The sequence below is a fragment of the Babylonia areolata genome, chromosome 18, assembly GCF_041734735.1.
Source record: "Babylonia areolata isolate BAREFJ2019XMU chromosome 18, ASM4173473v1, whole genome shotgun sequence".
Classification (NCBI taxonomy): domain Eukaryota; kingdom Metazoa; phylum Mollusca; class Gastropoda; order Neogastropoda; family Buccinidae; genus Babylonia; species Babylonia areolata.
Genome location: NC_134893.1, coordinates 16,729,295 through 16,749,294, shown reverse-complemented (window position 1 = coordinate 16,749,294; position 20,000 = coordinate 16,729,295). Strand labels below are relative to the sequence as shown.

Below are 20,000 nucleotides of genomic sequence, written 5' to 3'. Positions count from 1 at the left end.
TTGTAGCCAAATACAATGTTACTGAATTCAAATATTTTCAAAAATATAATCCTATCTATTCAGGAATTGTTGATTTTTTTTTTTTTAAATCCATGAGAAATAATGCTCCTTGTAAAGGAAGGTAAATCACTTGTGACCGATTTAACTGAAGTTTAAGGGGAGGTAAATTACTTGTGACCAATTTTTCTGCAGAGAACATGGGGGAAAAGAGTACTCCAAAATTCAACACTAAACATACAAGTACCAAGCACATAAGCAAGTATTTAGTGCAACTGTTGACGGGCGCAATAGCCGAGTGGTTAAAGCGTTGGACTGTCAATCTGAGGGTCCCGGGTTCGAATCACGGTGACAGCGCCTGGTGGGTAAAGGGTGGAGATTTTTACCATCTCCCAGGTCAACATATGTGCAGACCTGCTAGTGCCTGAACCCCCTTCGCGTGTATATGCAAGCAGAAGATCAAATACGCACGTTAAAGATCCTGTAATCCATGTCAGCGTTCGGTGGGTTATGGAAACAAGAACATACCCAGCATGCACACCCCCGAAAACGGAGTAAGGCTGCCTACACGGCGGGGTAAAAACGGTCATACACGTAGAGGCCCACTCGTGTGCATACGAGTGAACGCAGAAGAAGAAGAAGTGCAACTGTTGGGCAGACAAAGACAATGTGCATAGATTTTAAACCGGCCAAGCCCGGCAATCGGCCTTTGGCTAACATCCCCCCCCCCCCCCCCCCCCCCCCCCCCACATGATTTCTACGTGTCGCTGTATGGTCCGCTGTGGGTGGTTGAGTTTATTATGAAATTTGATCATCAATCTCATTACACATTTTTTAAAGTATATTAAGGAAATACGTAGCTGCGTGATTGTTTTTGGTCGTAGACATCTAACAATCTGAAATCTTTTTATGCATGTTCTAAAGTCACTTTTGCCTCGAAATGTCTGGATTTTATGATCACTTCTCTTTTCCTTCTGTCTGTTACTGCAATGTAAAATAGTTTGCCTCCCTACTCCTTTAACCCAACCTGTATCAGGAGTTTCCTGCAGAAAGATAATATCAATTTTCTGACATTTGAAGTTATATAAAACAATGAAATTAATTTTTATTTTCAGTCCTCTAGTATTTAGGGAAGAAATACGAATTTTATCCATTTGTAACATCACACAAGACTTATAACATACCACATAGATATGTTTCACTCATTGTCCGTTATCCGCAGTGTGACCGTCGTTAACTCTCTCCATACGAACGGCGAAAGAGACGACGTTAACAGCGTTTCACCCCAATTACCGCCATCAAAATATTGCAAGCGAAAGGCTCTTATGCTGAAGAGGTGACTGTTGACAAAGAATACCACAATTCTGACGACGGAAGCTAAAGGTTGGATCATTCAGACACCCACTGGATATCCGAGGGATCTGTGTAGAGGAGAAGAGAGGACTGGCCGTACTGAGTGAGTTAACCCGTCGTGTCAGTCTGGGAGGAGGAAAGATTTCAGCCCCACACCACACCGTTTTCTGAGTCAGAGTTCTCTGTGGTGTTGAAGGGATCAGATGACTGTAAACATGTTTGCTTTTGTCGTTTTGATCTTGAGAGGCTGGCTGCATCTTCGGACCGACTGCTTCAGACCTGTGCGATGGGCGCAATTAGCCGATTGGTTTTTAATGCGGATGACTTTCAATCTGAGGGTCGCGGGTTCGAATCTCAGTAGCAGCGCCTGGTGGGGAAAGGGTTGAGATTTTCCCGATCACCCAGGTCGGTCAACATACGTGCAGACCTGCTTTTGCCTGAACCCCCTTCGTGTGTATACGCATGCAGAAGATCAAATACGCACGTTAAAAATCCTGTAATCCATGTCAGCGTTCGGTGAGTTATGGAAACAAGACCACACCCATCATGCAGCACCCGAAAACGGAGTATGGCTGCCTACATGGCGGGGTAAAAACGGTCATACACGTAAAAGCCCACTCATATACACACGAGTGAACGTGGGAGTTGCAGCCCACGAACGAAGAAGAAGAAGACCTGTGCCGAGATGGAGGGGTCAGTGGGGAGTTTGGGGAGTACAGTTTGGTCTGGCGCGTACTTTGGCAGCCTCTGTCCTGTTTTGTAGAACGAGCGGACAGACAGACAGACAGACGGACAGACAGTCTTATGTTCAAGAAGACTGAGTTCGAATGGAAGGCATTCCACGCATGATGTCTCCCTTTAATTAGGCCTATGCTTTTCTTTCTTTCTTCTTCTTCTTCTTCTTTTTTCTTCTTTTTTTCTTTTTCTTCTTTTTTTCCTTTTTTTAAAATAATCAAATAGCAATGTATCGCTGTCCGATGTATGTGTGTGAGTGTGTGTGTGTGTGTGTGTGCGCGCGCGTGTGTGTGTGTGTGTGTGACAGATGAACGACTACCTCGATTAGTGCCGAGTTGTCGGTTTGATAATGGTGGTGGCAGCATTCGGACGTGGGAGCGACGCAGAGTACTAATTATAGCGTGTCGAAAAGTCGTTGACTCATAATGTGCGGCCAGTAATTGCTGTACGGTTTACCTTAATGCCCTTTTATTGGCAAGAAAAGTCGGATGTGAAACGTCCCTCACCCCCACTCCATTGCCTTAGACCTCCCTGCCCCGCCCCTCCCCCCGCCCCCCCCGCCCCTCCACCTCCCCCTCATGACCCCAACCCTCGACTCCTACCCTCCTCCTCGCACACCACTCCGATTAGTACACGATAAACCAGTATGGTTTGTATCTGACAAGATACCAAGCTAACCACATGAAAACGACAATCAATCATCTTATTTCAGAAACAAGGGGAAGGGGATAAAAAAAAAAAAAGGCGGAAGAAGTCTAATGTCAATGTCTGTGTCCTTCAAGGAATGCCATAGAGCATCGGTATGGCTTTTTTTTCCCCCTTTTTTTTAAATTGAATAATAAATTTGACCCGTGCTCGACACCATACGACCACATCAATTTCAGTTGCGTACTGATAATAGATAATAGTTACAGTTAACTGTATGCTAGTATTTGAGAAACACGCTGAACACAGGCTGTCGCCCTCAGCATGGCCAAGTCTTGTTTGCCTTAAGGAGCTAAATGGTTGGGATACAGTGTCATAAACTGTGTTTTGTGGATTTGTCTCAGTGGTTTTTGTTGTTGTTGATGTTGTTGTAGTAAATGTGACTGTTCTGTGTTGACGCGGTTGAGCATTTGTATGGTTTGACAGTCCTGGTATGGCCCTGTGCGGTCGGCTGTACTAGAAGCAACAGGAACAAGAACGCTGAACACAGCCACAGAATCTTTTCTCTCTTTTTGACTCACTTGTGTAAACAAAGTGAGTCTATGTTTTAACCCGGTGTTCGGTTGTCTGTGTGTGTGCGTGTGTGTGTGTGTGTGTGTGTGTGTGTGTCCGTGTGTCTGTGTGTCCGTGGTAAACTTTAATATTGACATTTTCTCTGCAAATACGTTGTCAGTTGACAGCAAATTTGGCATAAAAATAGGAAAAATGCAGTTCTTTCCAGTCATCTTGTTTAAAACAATATTGCACCTATGGGATGGGCACAAAAAATTTTTAAAAAAGAAGCCTATGCAAACTGCATTTACTGTTATATTTATATTTTTTGTATTCTCTAAACTTGGCACTTTGACCTCTTATTCTGACCCAACAACAACAGGAGTCATTATTATCATTTTTTGTTCCAACAGGAACTTCTTTTGCTAAGGATGGAAGTTTTATTTATTTTGCAAACGTTTTGGTGCAGATAGTAAAAAAAAGGGAAATTACTCTGTAATTAATGCTAGGGGACGTAATTTATCACAAATGAGTCTTGAAGGCCTTGCCTCTCTTGTTTTTCTTTTTTTTTTTTCTCCTTTTTTTTAACGTTTTGCGCGTCCGCCTCACAAATAAACAGGTCCTCAGATACTGTGATCGCTTGCTTGCTTGTTTTCTGTGTGTGTTTGTTGTCCACTGACGGACATTTCACTCCTGCTCTGGGCACCGCCGCTCAGCCGTCACCGGCATCAGTCACTGATGTGCTGCTGGCTTGCACACTGCGCAGAGTGTTTCTGTGGTGACACCACCGCTGCTCCAGCTGTTTGTCCACTGTGTCATGCGTGATGATTTACTTGTATGATGAGGATGGACGCGTGGCTGCTTATTTCCTTTCAGTTATTTTGTGATTTCTTTCGTTATGTATACGTCTTGTCTATACATTATATATGTCATCACCTTTATGTACTGATTTGAAGTTATTATTAAATCAGTCACTATTATGTGTAAATGAATCAGTAAGTAGTAGGCCTCCTTCGGTCATGGCTGACCATGGATAGAGTATATCCGACCTAATGTCTAACTGGGCTGTGTGCTTGAACCAAGCAACGTCGCCTGTGACTGTAGAGACCGATTCGAGAGTGACAGTCTCTGTCGCAGCGGTCACATGTGTAAACTGATGCTGGTCTGTTGGCTGCCGTCCCTTTGGATGGATGGATGAATATAAGCCTGGGCAATGTAATATGGAAGACAGGCTGTTGCCCATGCAGCTTTTCCCCCCTCTCCACCTCGCTGGCAGATCCAAAGGAACAGCAAGGCTGTTACGTTTTGGTGCCAGCGCGGCCGCAGGAGCTGCCGGAAAGTGACAAAGTTTGCCAACCAACCGCCTTAGGGGCCCCGCACCGAATTTTCTGTCAGGGTTTACTCCCTTAGATATGTGGCCGCAGGTAGCTCTCCAAAGCTGGTGCCCTTTGATGGATCATTTATTTCCACCAGGGTGTCTAGCCACCCTCCTCACCATCCTCCTGAGAGGACTGGTGGGGGTGCTGGTTTAGTCGCCAGCAATGCGACCCTGTGACGGGCAGTACTTGGGTTCAGGTTACCAGTAGCAGATGTATCTATCTGACCTGACTGACATAGTAAGTAGATATCAAATAAAATGGATGAAAATCGGTTGAGTGGTTTTACTTACCGTCTCTTCATCGTTGATGAGAGAGGATGCAAATTGACAAATGAATGAATGGAGGAATAGATAAATAAATAAATAGATAAATAAATGAATAAACCAAACACCGCAAAACATGCCGACCACAGTACTAAGCAATGTCCGAGCAATAGTAAGGGCCCTCTCCGACATCTGTAAAGACACAGCATTCGCCCATCCATCATCGCCATCAACATCATCACCATTATCATCATCACCACCACCACCATCATCATCATCATCATCATCATCATCATCACGGAAGACGTTCGATCACTTCCAGTCAGTCCAGGAAACACAATACCCGCCCGTCAGTCTCCGCCCAGCGCCGGCCAGTTGGTCGGGGTTTGTCAGGGCATGATGACGTCACCACAGGGGGCGCTGCACGGAAAGGGAGGGGAGGGTGTGTGACAGTGATGGTGGTGGTTTCCGTTTCCGGTTTCTTCTCTGCCCATCCGTTCTACTACTTCCGCTTCCGTCTGCCATGCCCTTCCCGTACCGCAAATGTAAGTAGTAGTTTCAGGAGAAGTGGGGTGGGGGGCGGCGGGGGGCGGGGGGCGGGGGGGGTGGGGGGGGGGCGGGGGGGGGGGGGGTGGAGCGCTATTATTAAGGACACGCAACAGATTACATACAGTCTCTACCCTGGCATGCTGACGGTCAGTCTGAGGGAAATTAAACTGTTGGATGTAGTTCCTGTGGTGGACACACATATGAACTGAATAGGCTTGTTGTTACAGAAGAGTGACAGGTTCTGTGCGTCTCTGTCTGTCTTTCTGACTGTCTGTCTGTCTGTCTGTCTGTCTGTCTGTCTGTCTCTCTCTCTCTCTCTCTCTCTCTCTCTCTCTCTCTCTCTCTCTCATCTCTCTCTGTTTCTCCCTCTCTCTCTCTCTTGCGTGTGAATGACTGGTGCGAAAGCGCTTTTATTTGTCTCTGCACAAGATTCAGCGCTATATAAATACCATTATTATTATTATTATTATTATTATTATCTCTCCTTCCGTCCGCATTCCATCCCTATCCCATTTTCTGAATATCTCAGTCACCCGCATTCGCACGCACGCACACAAGAATACACTCTCACATGCGCATACACACACCCGTACGCACACAGACACACTCACGCAACGACAAATATAATTATTATCTCTCTCTGTCTGTCTGTCTGTCTCTGTCTCTGTCTGTCTCTCTATTCAATTCGACTAAAGTCGGACATCCTAGCCATCCAGCTAGCACGTGGCCATCCCAGGCACGGAAAACAACGGCAATTGTACACAGTCCATCTAACTAAACCAAAACATCTGACAAAAAACCTGGAAGAGAAAATTGCGGACAATGATTTTACACTGATGGCGGCAAATTATCCAGAACATGCCTCTGGTGGCCCGCGTGGAACCCCGGTTTCCGCCACCAGATCACACACACACACACACACACACACACACACACACACACACACACACACACACACACACACACACACAACACACACACACACACACACACACACACACACACACACACACACACACACACACACACACATACACACACACACATACACATACACACTCATACACACACACACACACACACATATACACTCACACACACACACACACACACACACTCCATACACACACACACACTCATACACACACACACACACACACACACACACACACACAGAGAGAGAGAGAGAGAGAGAGAGAGAGAGAGAGAGAGAAAGGGAAACAGAAAATGGCCGTGGGAAGAAGCCCATCAGTGGAAGATGAAGAGACAGTGATGAACCACACACGATCCTGTCAGTATCACATCCAGGCGTTATATTCCGCGGAAGAAAACGAAATATTTATCAAATATAGTACGAAACTCCTTTAACTCACTCAGTACGGCCAGTCCTCTCTTCTCCTCTACACAGACCCCTCGGATGTCCAGTGGGTGTCTGAATGACCCAACCTTTAGCTTCCGTCGTCAGAATTGTGGTATTCTTTGTCAACATTCACCTCTTCAGTATAAGAGCCTTCCAGTTTGCAATATTTTGATGATGGTAATTGGGGTGAAACGCTGTTAACGTCGCCTCTTTCGCCGTTCGTATGGAGAGAGTTAACTATTTCTGCCCCATCCCAGCAAAATTCCCGAGCCCGTCACCCGATGATGATAGACCTAACAGGAAGTATAAAGAGAGAGAACGATAGCAAAGTTATCGCAGAGGCTGCAAGTGAAGTGGGAATCATGTGCTTGGTGCATGTTGGTTTTATATTATCAGGAACAGCGCCTGGCTATGTTTAGTTGTGTGAGAGAACGACGTGCAGGTCTGTAGTGATGGCGTGTCAGTTAGAGACTTGAGTGGGAGAGAGAGAGAGAGGTGGGAACTCCGCGTTATGGAGAGAGAGGGGTGGGGAAGGAGGGGGGGAGGAACGCTGCATGTTAGAGAGAGAGGGGCGGGGGGTGGGGGGGGACACAGAATGTTAGAGAGAGAGGGGCGGGGGGTGGGGGGGACACAGAATGTTAGAGAGAGAGGGGCGGGGGGTGGGGGGGGGGGCACAGAATGTTAGAGAGAGAGGGGCGGGGGGACGGGGGCACAGAATGTTAGAGAGAGAGGGGCGGGGGGACGGGGGCACAGAATGTTAGAGAGAGAGGGGGGGGAACACAGAATGTTAGAGAGAGAGGGGCGGGGGGACGGGGGCACAGAATGTTAGAGAGAGAGGGGCGGGGGGGGGGGACACAGAATGTAAGAGAGAGAGGGGCGGGGGCACGGGGGCACAGAATGTTAGAGAGAGAGGGGCGGTGGGACGGGGGCACAGAATGTTAGAGAGAGAGGGGCGGGGGGGGGGGGACACAGAATGTTAGAGAGAGAGGGGCGGGGGGGGGGGACACAGAATGTTAGAGAGAGAGGGGCGGGGGCACGAGGGGACGGGGGCACAGAATGTTAGAGAGAGAGGGGCGGGGGCACGAGGGGACGGGGACACAGAATGTTAGAGAGAGAGGGGCGGGGGGGGGGGGACACAGAATGTTAGAGAGAGAGGGGCGGGGGGGGGGGGACACAGAATGTTAGAGAGAGAGGGGCGGGGGGTGCGGGGGACACAGAATGTTAGAGAGAGAGGGGCGGGGGGGACGGGGGACACAGAATGTTAGAGAGAGAGGGGCGGGGGGTGGGGGGGACACAGAATGTTAGAGAGGGGCGGGGGGTGGGGGGGCACAGAATGTTAGAGAGAGAGGGGCGGGGGATGCGGGGGGACACAGAATGTTAGAGAGAGAGGGGCGGGGGGTGGGGGGGACACAGAATGTTAGAGAGAGAGGGGCGGGGGATGGGGGACACAGAATGTTAGAGAGAGAGGGGCGGGGGGATGGGGGACACAGAATGTTAGAGAGAGAGGGGCGGGGGGGGGGGGGCGGGGGGACACAGAATGTTAGAGGGAGAGGGGCGGGGGGTGCGGGGGGATGGGGGACACAGAATGTTAGAGAGAGGGGGACGGGGGGACGGGGGACACAGAATGTTAGAGAGAGAGGGGCGGGGGGTTGGGGGGACACAGAATGTTAGAGAGAGAGGGGCGGGGGGGGACACAGAATGTTAGAGAGAGGGGTGCGGGGGGTGCGGGGACACGAGGGGACGGGGGACACAGAATGTTAGAGAGAGAGGGGCGGGGGGGTGGGGTGACACAGAATGTTAGAGAGAGAGGGGCGGGGGGTGGGGGGGACACAGAATGTTAGAGAGAGAGGGGCGGGGGGTGCGGGGGGACGGGGGACACAGAATGGTAGAGAGAGAGGGAGAGAGGGGCGGGGGGTGCCGGGGGGGGGGGACAGAATGTTAGAGAGAGGGGTGCGGGGGGTGGGGGGGACACAGAATGTTAGAGAGAGAGGGGCGGGGGGGGGGGGGACACAGAATGTTAGTGAGAGAGGGGCGGGGGGACGGGGGACACAGAATGTTAGTGAGAGAGGGGTGCGGGGCGGGGGGTTGGGGGGGCACAGAATGTTAGAGAGAGAGGGGCGGAGGGTGGGGGGGACACAGAATGTTAGAGAGAGAGGGGGGAAGAGGGATATGTATGTGCGTGTTCAGACTGAAAACAGCTGCGATGGCTTGGAGAAGGACTGAGGAGGAGAGGAGAGAGCGACAGACAGACAGACCGACAGACAGACAGACAGATATGGGTAACCAAATTGTCATTTCTGAAATTTTTCTGGGAAGTATGTCAGTGTGTGTCTGCCTGAATGTCTGTTTGTGCGCTTCTTTCTCTCTCTCTCTCTCTCTCTCTCTCTCTCTCTCTCTCTCTCTCTCTCTCTCTCTCTGTGTTTATCCTTCCTTCTCTCCGTGGATGTATGGATATGATTATCAGAGTATGTATGAATGTGTGCATATGTCTGTATGTGTGTTTTCTTTGGCTTACTTTTGTGAAAATGCAAAACGAACGAACGAACGAACGGATGAATGAATGAATGAATGAATGAAGTGCAGTCTTGCTTTCCGGCACTGCCGGTAGTAATCGCTGGAGACAATAACATTGTAAAAGATTGGAGACAAAACTGCATTATAACAGACTGGAGACTGACGACCTTATAATAGAGTCAGACATTGAGGGCTTTATCATGATGACGTCTGCATGGTGAGGGACCATGAAGAGAGGAGGTGGAGGGTCACCAGTGCGTGTGCTGCAAATGTGCTGCAACTGGCTGTACTGGTGTGATTGGACTCATCGTGTCCGCAGTCACAGTCAGAACTGAACTGTCACGTCACAGGCGTGCTGTACGTATGACGGTTACGTACCACACACTGCACCAGTCACTATGATTAGAATGGAGTGAGTCATTGCTTATGGTGCACTTAAAAGAGTGTGTGGGTTGGTATGGGGGAGGGTGAGATGTGTGTGTGTGTGTGTGTGTGTGTGTGTGTGTGTGTGTGTGTGTGTGTAGTGTGTGTGTGTGTGTGTGTGTGTGTGTGTGTGTGTGTGTGTGTGTGTGTGTGTGTCAATGGGTGAGGTTGTGGAAGTGGGAGGGTGGTCCGTGACGAGGAAGTGACATCCGATCTGGGAGAAAAGTTATCTGTCTCCCTCCTTCCCCCCCCTGTCTTTCTCTCTCTCCTCCCCCCCCCCTCTCTCTCTCTCTCTCTCTCTCTCTCTTTCTGTCTTGTCTGTCATTGTGGGTTATCGTGTGTAATCTTTTTGTTGTTGTTGTTGTTGTTGTCCCACAGGGCTTGGTGGAAAAAAACAAACAAACATGTAAAGGCACTGCTTATTACCCGGGTGAAATAAAACTTTGTACATTCTGTCTGTCTGTCTGTCTGTCTGTCTCTCTCTCTCTCTCTCTCTCTGTGTGTGTGTGTGTGTGTCTGTCTGTCTGTCTGTCTGTCTGTCTGTCTTTCTCTCTTTCTCTCTCTCTTTGTCTCTCGGTCTCTGTCTCTGTTTCTGTGTGTGTGTGTGTCTCTGTCTGTCTGTCTGTCTGTCTGTCTCTCTCTCTCTCTCTGTCTCTCTCTGTGTGCGCGTATGTGTGTATCGGAGAGTGTGGAAGAACATTTGACATATTTTTTGGTGCTTTTGATTTCCCCTTTCCCCTCGCCCCTGATATGAGCAAGGCTTACTTAAGTCAATAAACCATTTGTCTTGTCTTGTCTTGTGTGTGTGTGTGTGTGTGTCTGTCTGTCTGTCTGTCTCTGTCTCTCTCTCTCTCTGTGCCTCTCTGTCTGTCTCTCTCTCTCTGTGCCTCTCTGTCTCTGTCTCTCTCAGTCTCTGTCTCTCTCTGTCTCTCTCTCTGTCTGTCTCTGTCTCTCTGTGCCCTTCTCCTCCGTCCTCACCACAACCACCCCAGCTCTCTCTACCCACATGCTCCGATCACTTACTCCCTGTCTCAGTTTCACTCCTGCCCCCCTCCCCCTCCTCCACCTCCCCCCTCCCACTCCCCCCACCCCCCCAAGCCCCCACCTCCAACCCACCCTCACGTCATTCTCCAAACTTTCAACACTGAGGAGGTCATGGCCTCCGCCACGGAGCGTGGGGTGGGGAAAACCCGCATGGGTTGTCTGGTTTGTGAAAAGAAGAGAAAGAAAATGAGAGACATGGGATACTACTATACCATGCAACACAGCAGTTGGGTGAGTGGAGAGGGTTTGATGGCGAGAGTGACTGAGTTGAGGGCCGTCGACACGCTCACTATCTTCATTCTATAACTGCCACAGTCTGGTGTTGTAGAGAAGTGGGAACTGCCACGGAGTGTTCAGTGGCTCTCGAACAAGACACAGAGAAGTGGAAGAAGAAAGGGAGAGAGGGAGACAGCGATAGATGATATTATACACCATGCAAACACATAGCCCATAGAGAGGCTCTTTGATGCCACGCTGTCAGTTCTGCGCTCTCTGTTGTGTGTTGTACATGGGGTGAGCAAAAAAAAAAAAAAAAAAAAAAAAAAAGTTCGGTATTCGTTGTCTGGTGTGTGTATAGAGAGAAAAATCCTTTTTTTTTTTCTTTTTTTTCTCTCTCTCTTTCTTTTTTTTTTTTTTCTTTTTTTTTCTTTTTTTTTAATGTGTATTGGAAGGTTTCCGGACTGTTGTGTCGTATCGGAAAAGAAAGGTTCTTTTCGTCAGTGTATATCACTTTGGACACAAGTTCCACTCTTCAGTTTTGTGTCAGCGTCTTGATAATGAGTGGATCTCCGCTTTTTGCCGCCAGACTTCAGTTTGAACTGATAGGGATCGTAGTTCGTTGTGTTGTGTCTCTGGAAACAATCTGTGTTCTCTGCAGTGGTGATTCTGAGTGCAGTGGGAAGCGGTGTGTGCTTTGTTGCCGGGCACTGATTCAACCGTGTGAGAGGGGCACTGATTCTACCGTGTGAGAGGGGCACTGATTCTACCGTGTGAGAGGGGCACTGATTCTACCGTGTGAGAGGGGCACTGATTCTACCGTATGAGAGGGCGCCATCTCACTGACAAACGATGATGGTTTGAATTCGGAAAGAATGGATCTCCGTCGCGTTGCGTCTTTTTGTTGCATATATATTCGCCGGAAAACCGAGGGATCTGCGCTCTTGTACTGCTGATGACGACTGTGATATTTTGGAATGTGATTTGGTCTATGAAATCAATGTGCGCTGTCTGTGTGATGTCTTTGGGAAAAATAAGATCAAGGATATGTCTGTTATGATTCCAGTAATATTAGGGATATGTCTGCTATGATTCCAGTAATATTAGGGATATGTCTGCTATGATTCCAGTAATATTAGGGATATGTCTGCTATGATTCCAGTAATATTAGGGATATGTCTGTTATGATTCCAGTAATATTAGGGATATGTCTGCTATGATTCCAGTAATATTAGGGATATGTCTGCTATGATTCCAGTAATATTAGGGATATGTCTGCTATGATTCCAGTAATATTAGGGATATGTCTGTTATGATTCCAGTAATATTAGGGATATGTCTGCTATGATTCCAGTAATATTAGGGATATGTCTGCTATGATTCCAGTAATATTAGGAGCATATCCAACAAGTGAAGAGAGTGAAAGCGGGTGGGAATGGGCAAACAGAGGTTACTGTTGTGTCTCTGACAATCAGAATACATCAACTTGCAGGTAGCGCGTGAAATGACACGAAAGGTGCTGGAGTGTAAGACGATGGGGGGCATGGGGGGCGTGGGGGGTGGGGGGGGGGGGAACTGGGTGTGCTGTGCATTGTGTATGCGTGTGAGCCTGGTGCAGCTTTCTCAGTTCATCACTGGTTTCTTAGTTTTGTTGTTGGCAGAAGGAGCCGTGTTTCCATGTCAACAGCCCGGTTGGTGTTGGCATTCCCGGGCTGCTGGGAGTTTTCTTTTCTTTTCCACCCACCCTAGCCTCCAACACACCCACACCATGCCCCTACTACCAACCGTGTGTGTGCCGCGTGTGTGCCATGTGTGTGTGTGTGTGTGTGTGTGTTCCATGTGTGTGTGTGTGTGTGTGTGTGTGTGTGTGTTCCGTGTGTGTGTGTGTGTGTGTGTGTGTGTGTGTGTGTGCACTCGCTAGTGCCGTGTGTTGTTTGCCAACATCTTCAACAACCCTGCCGGTGTTGGTAGTAAGTGGGTGACTCCTGCAAAAAAAAAAAAAAATGTATATATTTAAAACTGAGGTGGAGGAGGAGAAAAGAAACCGGTCACTTTCCGTCAAGTTGTTTGGTTATGATTGACTAATATTGACTCAAGCACCTGTTGAGAACGAGTAATGTGTAACCGCTTTGGGTTGGCTTCAGTTTCGGTTTGATCTTTTTTTTTCTTTTTCTGGTTGTCTGTGTGTGTGTGTGTGTGTGTGTGTGTGTGTTTGTGTGTGTGTGTGTGTGTGTGTGTTTGTGTGTGTGTGTGTGTGTGTGTGTGTGTGTGTGTGTGCCAGTGTGTGCCAGTGTGCAGAGAGACAGAGAGAGATTCACAAAGAGAGTGGTGTGGGAAGAGAGAGAGAGAGAGATAGACAGAGACAGAGAATAGAGAGACAAAGACCTGCAGAGAGCATGAATGGCCGTGACAGCGTGGAGCACTCACCACTTCAGTGTTTAGCAACACCCACTCAATGGCAAATCGTACGACAGGTCACTTGACCTCGGTTGCCTTTACCTCCCCCATGCACCGCGCAACCAGTCACTGCCCTCAAGTGCTGGTTTTTACACTATCATTGGACACTTTGAGCCTTGCATTTCTGTTCCTTTCAGCCTGTGGATAGGGTATATTTTCACATCATGTAGTGAAAGAAAGATTGAATTATGAGTGTATGTTTTCGGCAAAGTCTTTTTCCGAATAGATTTATTATAAACTGCTTGTTTCAATGGTTCCGTACATGTATGTATATGCATACAGTGTGTGATGCATTTCATCTCCCAAGTCAGTGCCGGGAGAGACGAAGGACGATAAGAGAAAAAAAAAATCACAAAAAAGTCGCTGAGAGAGGTTACTTCTTCGGGAGTTCATTACATTATCTCTAACAGCTGCTCCTGGTTCTGGAATCACGGGGAGTCCTTTCACTTTAAGTTAAAGCGAGAAGAACCGGGGAGTCCGTTTGTGTGTAGGAGAGGGGAGGGGGGGTGTCTATCCATGAGGTTACACCGTCTGCAGTGAAGGGAAGCGGATTGGCAGAGTGTGAGGAAGAGGAAGGAATGTGTCTGGCAATAACAACACACACTGCGACCGCCTGGCACACACAGCCACCAACAGCAACCTACGAACGTTCCGGGAGGACCCCCCCTCATCCACACAACAAGCTGGTGGGGGCAGGGGGGAAGGCAAGAAGCCGTTGTGGTAGGTAGCAAGGTATAGGTACTGCCTTTGTTTTCTCTGCTGCCAGACACAGCCTTCTTTTTTTCCGTTTCTTCCTCACAAAAATCCTCAGCACTGCTACATCTGTTTAAAAACAGCTGACTGAAGTTGAGTGTCTGGCACCGAGTGAGTGGTCCTAGGACAGGACACGCCTGATGCCGCCACTGCCGCTGATTTCCGTGCGTGCTCATCCATCTGTCTTTCACGGGTCACCGTGGTGCATGGCTTGTCAGTGACGTGTGGGTCTGGGTCATCCTCTGCCTTCCTCACACGTCCTTCCGTCCTTCCTGCCTGCTTGCAGCCCATATATCATTCTGTGCTGAGCAGGAGAGAGTCAACAACATCACCACGTTCCGTCGCTCGTCTTCTTTCAGTCCAGTGTTTGTTAGTTGGGTCAGCGTTTGTGTGTAACTGACATCGCTGGTCTTCTGTTAGTGTTAGGTCAGCGTTTGTGTGTAACTGACATCGCTGGTCTTCTGTTAGTGTTAGGTCAGCGTTTGTGTGTAACTGACATCGCTGGTCTTCTGTTAGTGTTAGGTCAGCGTCTGTATGTTACATCGCTGGTCTTCTGTTAGTGTTAGGTCAGCGTGTGTGTTACATCGCTGGTCTTCTGTTAGTGTTAGGTCAGCGTGTGTGTTTCATCGCTGGTCTTCTGTTAGTGTTAGATCAGCGTGTGTGTTTCATCGCTGGTCTTCTGTTAGTGTTAGGTCAGCGTCTGTATGTTACATCGCTGGTCTTCTGTTAGTGTTAGGTCAGCGTCTGTATGTTACATCGCTGGTCTTCTGTTAGTGTTAGGTCAGCGTCTGTGTGTTACATCGCTGGTCTTCTGTTAGTGTTAGGTCAGCGTCTGTATGTTACATCGCTGGTCTTCTGTTAGTTGGGTCAGCGTCTGTGTGTTACACCACTGGTCTTGTGTTAGTTAGGTCAGCGTTTGTGTGTTACATCGCTGGTCTTCTGTTAGTTGGGTCAGCGTCTGTGTGTTACACCACTGGTCTTGTGTTAGTTAGGTCAGCGTTTGTGTGTTACATCGCTTGTCTTCTGTTAGTTGGGTCAGCGTCTGTGTGTTACATCGCTGGTCTTCTGTTAGTGTTAGGTCAGCGTTTGTGTGTTACATCGCTGGTCTTCTGTTAGTGTTAGGTCAGCGTTTGTGTGTTACATCGCTGGTCTTCTGTTAGTTGGGTCAGCGTCTGTGTGTTACATCGCTGGTCTTCTGTTAGTGTTAGGTCAGCGTTTGTGTGTTACATCGCTGGTCTTCTGTTAGTGTTAGGTCAGCGTTTGTGTGTTACATCGCTTGTCTTCTGTTAGTGTTAGGTCAGCGTCTGTGCGTTACATCGCTGGTCTTCTTTTAGTGTTGGGTCAGCGTCTGTGTGTTTCATCGCTTGTCTTCTGTTAGTTGGGTCAGCGTCTGTGTGTTACACCGCTGGTCTTCTGTTAGTTGGGTCAGCGTCTGTGTGTTACACCGCTGGTCTTCTGTTAGTTGGGTCAGCGTCTGTGTGTTTCATCGCTTGTCTTCTGTTAGTTGGGTCAGCGTCTGTGTGTTACACCGCTTGTCTTCTGTTAGTTGGGTCAGCGTCTGTGTGTTTCATTGCTTGTCTTCTGTTAGTTGGGTCAGCGTCTGTGTGTTACATCGCTTGTCTTCTGTTAGTGTTAGGTCAGCGTTTGTGTGTTTCATCGCTTGTCTTCTGTTAGTTGGGTCAGCGTCTGTGTGTTTCATCGCTTGTCTTCTGTTAGTGTTAGGTCAGCGTCTGTGTGTTACATCGCTGGTCTTCTGTTAGTTGGGTCAGCGTTTGTGTGTTACACCACTGGTCTTCTGTTAGTGTTAGGTCAGCGTCTGTGTGTTACATCGCTGGTCTTCTGTTAGTGTTAGGTCAGCGTCTGTGTGGTTGGTTGCACCTTGTTGTTCAGTGTCTGTGTGTCACACACAGCGTCTGTGTGGATGGTTGCACCTTGTTGTTCAGTGTCTGTGTGTCACACACAGCGTCTGTGTGGATGGTTGCACCTTGTTGTTCAGTGTCTGTGTGTCACACACAGCGTCTGTGTGGATGGTTGCACCTTGTTGTTCAGTGTCTGTGTGTCACACACAGCGTCTGTGCTTGGTCCGTACACCGCGGTGTCACTTCTCTTCTTCATCGTGACGTCAGTCAGTGCTTCATCGCTGCTCTTCGTGTGGACTTGTTGGCTCAGTCAGGGGCGTGAGTTTTCATCAGTCTTCATTATCATCGTTGGACTCAGCACGTCTGCTTTTTTTTCTTCCCTTTTTTTTATGCCATTCTTTGTCACTTGCATTGTGGGTGCAGGGTTGTTGTTTTTTTAATAAGTGCTTTTAAGCAGTTTGTTGGATCAGCGTGCTGTTTATTTTATCTGCAGATGTATGCAGAGCACCCCCACTTTGTTATGTTGCTTTTTTGCCTCTATTTTTTTGGATAAATTTGACCTTCATTAGAAAGGGAGAGGCGGAGGGAGAAGTTCCCTCTTGCCAACCAGCGGCAATTTCAAACAGTGCCAGATTTTCAGGCGCCAAATCGGAGTTAGTCTCATCTGGCATTGTTTGTATTCCGGGCTGTCAGGGGAGATGGGGGAGGGGGTATTTAACGTGTCTGTTCTGGCGGCAACCACATTTTGAACACGTCCAAATGGCATTGTTTTCTCTGCCAAAAGCCAGCTGTTGAAGGAACAGTGGCCGCTGCCAGTGTGTCAGCAATGCTTCCCAACCCGGGATCTGATTTAACTGCGTGGTCCCTCTCGTTTTTCTCCTTTCTTCCTTCCATTTGCACCGTGCTATTCTGCACACTGAGGTCATCTGCCGGCCACGTGTGGGGCAGTATCACATGGCACGAGTCCTGTGTGTGGAGGGAGGGATGACCTGCTGATTGTTGTGCCGTCAGTGTGTGGACCACTTCACGCCTTATCCGGAACAACCACCCAGGGACAGATAACCATCTCTCCCTGCCAGGAACTGGACTGCCGCTGATGCTGTTTTCGTGCTCTCTGTCTCTCTATCTCTGTCTCTGTGGCTCTCTGTCTCTCTCTCTCTCTCTCTCTCTCACACAGTGGAGCAGCTGACCTGTGGTTTGTTTGCTGACTGCACGTTTCACAAACACCAGCAGCTGTTGCTGCCCTGTCTTCTTCGCTCGTCGTCGATAAGAGATAACTGAGGGAAACTGACAGTGAAAGGGGAGGGGAGTGGGGGTTTGGGGGGTGGGGGGGGGGGGACGGGGGAAGGGGGCAATGACCTCAGTTTTATCAAGCAGGGATAGTTGGATTTTTTTCTGTTTGTTATCGTTTTATATTGTTTTGTTTTTGCCCTGATGATGATCCGGTGATATCGGCTTTTTCGTCTTGTCTGAATGTGACTGTCCGCTGATAGAGTTAGTACTGCAACATGTGCTGTTTCCAACAGCTGCAGGTGTGAGTCTGGACCGAAGAATACTTAAAGAGAGAAGCGGTCAAAATTGTGAACACTGATAGCACGCACGTATAACTGGAATTGATAAAAGTCAGTGTATTTTAACTGATGATGCTATAATTACATACCGTGGCCAGGTTATGTCTGCTGCCTGTTTTACATGATAGAATGTTTTTAGGGACTGGTTGCAAGACAAGAGTTGGGCTGGATTTTTGTTAGAAAGTGGTTTTACAGTGGCCCGGGTCACTGAGCTTTTGGCGATACAGTGTTGGCCCAAGTTAAAAAGCGTTCGTTCAGAGTTTCTGGTTGAAGTTACCATTGTGCCGAGTCCGCTGCATGAGATGATGTTAAACATCGTTTTTTGCCTGTTGCATCGGTTTCCACGGAGTCAGTGTATTGCACTGTTTTGTGTCACGTCTTGACTGTTGAGTTTTCTTTGTCTTTGTCTTCGGATATCTTCTTTGTATGGGTCGTTTATAAAATTGAGAACTTTGGTGCGATTTTTTATATTTGTATCTCCTTCAAATATGTGTTCATTTTTTTCTTCTTCGTTTCTGTTCTTCTTCATTCATCTCACTGGGTGGAACTTCTCTTCAAAACAGTGTCGGTGACGACGACTCCCGTGCAATGGGAGAGCACTGAGCTGGATCTGAACGTCCAACCATCTCGATTTTCGCACTACGGATTGGATGTTCGGTCTTTGCCCGTGAACCGTGCTGGCACCTCAAGTGTTATCATGACAAGAACAAAAGCTTCGCTTGATTGAGCAGTTCATTTTTTGTCATCGGCCTTTAAAAAAAAAAAAAAAAAAAAAAAAGAACATTACAAGATTTTTTTTTTTTTTTTTTTTTTTTAGGGGCACCAGATTCACACACGTTTTGGATTAACTTGTGAAGAACTGTACTTTTCCCACGTTTGAACTGAAGACAACAAGAACAGCACAACGGCAACACGTTCATTTGAACAGTAGTGCCAGTTTCGCTCTTTCGGATTCACAGAGGAAAGTCTCGGTTCACCGAGAATTGTTTGAGGACTTTTTTGTGTTATAGTTATTCTTGTGTGCATTGTTGTTGGTTTTTGGCTTGTTTTTTTTTTTAATAGTCATTATCCTTCGGTAACTCAAAACCGATATCTACGTTCGTTCATTGGTTGCCTGAAGATTTCAGTTCTCGAGACTTGTGTCGTTGGCCAGTGTCAAGACAATTACAAGCTGTATTAATTCATTCACATCAGTATACGGTGACGGAGGACGGGATAAGTTGTGTGTTTGACACTCATCTCCATCGGACACTGTACAACCCTCAGCCATGTCGTGGAAAACCACCACCACCTCCAGGGTGTCCGGAAGAGCCGCCGTGTCAGCATCGGGAGGAGGAGGAGGAATAGGAGAAGGAGGAGGAGGAGGAATAGGGGGAGGAGGAGAACAGCCCCAGTCTCACCAGAAGACGCTGTCCAGCATCGAGGACTGGTTCAAGCACCAGAGTCAGACCCTGGACTGGAAGCAGCGGGAGCTGGACTATGCCTACGCCGAGCACTACGACAGGGCCTGGACCTCGGGCTCCCTGCAGAGGGAATCCTCCTCCTCCTCCTCCACTGCCACTCCTGCTGCTGCTGCTTCTGTTGCTTCTGTTGCCAGCCACAGCAGGGCCAACAAGACCCAGAGGACCGTCAAGAGTGTGAGTTATTGGCTGTTTTGTGTCTCTTGTGGGGGGTGAGGTGTGTGTGTGTGTGTGTGTGTGTGTGTGTGCTTTTTTGTTTGGTTGGTTGGTTGGTTTGGTTTTGGTGGGCGGGGGTTGGGACTTTTGGCGCCGGGAGGCATGCATGCATGCTTTGATATTGGTTCATACAGTTCTAGTATTATTATTATTGTTGTTGTTGTTGTTGTTGTTATTATTATTATTATTATTATTATTTTGAACTTGTGGTACATCACATTTACAGAGAAACTGAAATCTCGTAGGAAAGGAAAATTGATATATGCAAAGTCCTGTACTAATATAAGTACATCTAATTACAGTATATTGCTGGATGTCTCTGCACGTGAACACACACATCACACACACACACACACACACACACACACACACACACACACACACACACACACACACACACACACACAAACACACACACGCACGCACACACATGCACACACACACACACGCACGCACACACATGCACACACACACACACACACACTCACTCACTCACTCACTCACACACACACACACACACACACACACACACACACACACACACACGCACACATGCACACATGCATAAATACATATACATACATATATATATATATATATATATATATATGGAGAGAGAGAGCGAGAGAGAGATGCCATGTATCTTTCTCTGCC

The 20,000-nt window shown here is 48.0% G+C and overlaps 1 protein-coding gene across 11 annotated transcripts in view; it reads left to right on the top strand.

Moving 5' to 3' along the window:
• Nucleotides 1-20,000, top strand: part of LOC143292529 (tensin-3-like) — a 433,846-nt gene that overhangs the window by 233,250 nt on the left and 180,596 nt on the right. The window contains exons 1-2 of one of the 11 annotated variants that reach the window (XM_076602901.1): nt 11,196-11,327; nt 18,234-19,307. The exons of 7 other annotated variants lie outside the window; for them this stretch is intronic. In XM_076602901.1, coding sequence (XP_076459016.1) covers nt 18,939-19,307 — 369 coding nt within the window. In that variant the 5' untranslated portion in view covers nt 11,196-11,327; nt 18,234-18,938. Of the gene's footprint in view, nt 1-11,195; nt 11,328-14,062; nt 14,220-18,233; nt 19,308-20,000 lie in introns of those variants that run through there. 3 more of the 11 variants (XM_076602899.1, XM_076602902.1, XM_076602900.1) reach the window with 3 other exon arrangements.